The sequence below is a fragment of the Cavia porcellus genome, unplaced genomic scaffold (assembly GCF_034190915.1).
Source record: "Cavia porcellus strain 051 isolate PalLab524CR breed Dunkin Hartley unplaced genomic scaffold, mCavPor4.1 scaffold_2, whole genome shotgun sequence".
Lineage (NCBI taxonomy): Eukaryota > Metazoa > Chordata > Mammalia > Rodentia > Caviidae > Cavia > Cavia porcellus.
In genome coordinates, this window is record NW_026947485.1 from 99,687,001 (window position 1) to 99,689,997 (window position 2,997).

Sequence of the window (2,997 nt, forward strand, 5' to 3'; positions counted from 1 at the left end):
GCAGAGTAGATCAGGAGACAGGATCCATTGAGATACTCTGAACAGAAAATATACTGAACCTGAAAATGGGTTAATAAACTGAAAGTCAAAGATGAGAAAACGGTGCTCCATGTGACAGGGAACCAGAGAGAAATAGGGACAACTTATCCAGCAGCTGCAGATAGGCTGGAAAGTCATGACACATTTGTACAGTAGACAACTACTCAGCTATAAGGAAGGAAAACCTTGTGGCTTTAGTAAGTACAGGAATACAGCTTAAGATTAAGCTTAGGGGTAAAAAAAGGCTCAATATCACTTAGATAGATAATGGGTTGCCCCCCCCCAATCTAAAAACTAAAGGAGTTAGTGGGACCCAAAATATACAAAGCACCCTGAGAAAGGTAAAGGGGAGGAATTGCTTAAAAAAGGAAGGCAGAGGACATTGTTAATAGTGTATCAGGATTTAAAAGCCACATTGGTATTATCACTCTGTTTAGTCTGATTCTATTTTGTTCCAGTCTATCTACTCATGCTGGAATTGATGGCATAGACAGCTATTCCAAAAATAGCAGGACATACTACAATAAATATCCTCAACTCCCTATTAACTTAAACTGAAGCTCTGTATTACTTACATTGTCTTACTATGACTGATCTTATTTGAATCTGGTTTGTTAGACTGCTGTTTTGTCTTGAGTGATTTTATTTGAATTTGGTATGCTTGATAGTATCAAGTCTAAGAGTAGAGGCAACTACTCTGAAGATGACAAGATGTAATAAGATATCCATTCCAGTTTGATTATTAACTGTTTTTGAAGTCCTATGTCTCCAATGTTGTGTTTCTATTAAAATTGCTATGTAATGCTATGTTCAATTATATTATGTCTGATGATGTAGACAATTCTATTGAAAATAACAAGAGAAAGCATAGTAACTACTGTAGATAACCTACTTTTGTGGTTATATGTCTTTTTCACTTCATGTTTTTCTAGGAATTTGTTTTGATCTGTTTTTCCCTCTGATACAGAAAGGATAGGTATACACGTAGAGATTCACACATGTGGAGAATCTCTAAACAGTTTATGGGAACAGATTACATAATGCATGATGTAATGAACAGATACTCTAAAGAAGAGATACTAAGATACCCAGTGCTAATTCTGTAGCATTATGATATAAAATCTAGCAATACTATTATTCACTGTTCAGAGTGATATTAGTCTAGTCTCTTATGTTTAATTTCAGCATACATATAAATATATGGACAGTACTTAGAAGAGAATGAAAGACATTATAGCAACCATTGTTGATTTCCCTAATGTCAGGTCTTGAAGACCAAAAAGGCTTCATCATCCTGTTCTGATAAGATTAGTTCTATAATGTTCAGTACGTATTCACTATGTGTGAAGATGGGGATAACTCCTTTCTGCTGGTGAACACCGCGGAGGAAGCATCGTCAGTCTCTCTTCCAACTGCTGTCATGTCTAAGTCAGAGTCTCCTAAGGAGCCTGAACAGCTGCGGAAGCTCTTCATTGGAGGGCTGAGCTTTGAAACAGCTGATGAGAGTCTGAGAAGCCATTTTGAGCAATGGGGCACACTCACAGATTGCGTGGTAATGAGAGATCCAAACACCAAGCGTTCCAGGGGCTTTGAGTTTGTCACTTACGCCACTGTGGAGGAGGTGGATGCAGCTATGAACGCGAGGCCACACAAAGTGGATGGAAGAGTTGTGGAACCAAAAAGAGCTGACTCAAGAGAAGTTTCTCAAAGACCAGGTGCCCATTTAACAGTGAAGAAGATCTTTGTTGGTGGCATTAAAGAAGACACTGAAGAACATCACCTACGAGATTATTTTGAACAGTACGGAAAAATTGAAGTGATTGAAATCATGACTGACCGAGGCAGTAGAAAAAAGAGAGGCTTTGCTTTTGTAACCTTTGATGACCATGATTCTGTGGATAAGATTGTCATTCAGAAATACCATACTCTGAACGGCCACAACTGTGAAGTAAGGAAAGCCCTGTCAAAGCAGGAGATGGCTAGTGCTTCATCTAGCCAAAGAGGTCGAAGTGGTTCTGGAAATTTTGGTGGTGGTTGTGGAGGTGGTTTTGGTGGCAATGACAGTTTTGGTCATGGAGGAAACTTCAGTGGTTGAGGTGGCTTTGGTGGCAGCCATGGTGGAGGTGGATATGGTGGCAGTGGGGATGGATACAATGGATTTGGTAATGATGGAAGCAATTATGGAGGTGGTGGAAGCTACAATGAATTTGGCAGTTATAACAATCAGTCTTCAAATTTTGGACACATGAAGGGAGGAAACTTTGGAGGCAGAAGCTCTTGGCCCTATGGTGGTGGAGGCCAATACTTTACCAAACCACGAAATCAAGGTGGCTATGGTGGTTCCAGCAGCAGCAGTAGCTATGGCAGTGGCAGAAGGTTTTAAATACTCCAGGAAACAAAGCTTAGCAGGAGAGCCAGAAAAGTGACAGGGAAGCTACAGGTTACAACAGATTTGTGAATTCAGCCAAGCACAGTGGTGGCAGGGCCTAGCTGCTACAAAGAAGACATGTTTTAGACAGTACTCATGTGTATGGGCAAAAAACTCGAGGACTGTATATGTGACTAATTATATAACAGGTTATTTTAGTTTCTGTTCTGTGGAAAGTATAAAGCATTCCAACAAAGGGTTTTAATGTAAACCTTTTTTTTTTTTGCACGCATGCTGTTGATTGCTAAATGTAATAGTCTGATCATGATGCTGAATAAATGTGTCTTTTAAAAAAAAAGATGGGGATAACTATTTAGAAGAAAACTAGAGACAATATGATAGACAGTAAAGATCTCCAGTGGAGATGTTTTGAAACTTGTGTTTCTTAAAATTGTTTCCTAATGATCTGTTTTGTTCTGTTTTGTTATGTTTAATCTTCCCTCTTTAAAATAAAATTTTTACAAAGAGTAAAAAAGAAGAGATGAAGGTCACTACATACTTGTTAGGGGAAAACTTCAAGAGGAAAAAAT

At 38.7% G+C, this 2,997-nt stretch overlaps 1 protein-coding gene across 1 annotated transcript; it reads left to right on the forward strand.

The window, feature by feature from the left end:
• Positions 1-1,405: 1,405 nt before the first annotated feature.
• On the forward strand, positions 1,406-2,690 carry LOC100732533 (heterogeneous nuclear ribonucleoprotein A1-like). Its single transcript, XM_013143207.3, has one exon. It carries the CDS (start codon positions 1,460-1,462, stop codon positions 2,132-2,134), a length of 675 nt encoding a protein of 224 aa, XP_012998661.2. The 5' UTR covers positions 1,406-1,459; the 3' UTR covers positions 2,135-2,690.
• Positions 2,691-2,997: the final 307 nt, after the last annotated feature.

Bases quoted from the DNA above. Each gene is read 5' to 3' on its own strand.
- LOC100732533 (XM_013143207.3), top strand. From the start codon at position 1,460: ATGTCTAAGTCAGAGTCTCCTAAGGAGCCTGAACAGCTGCGGAAGCTC.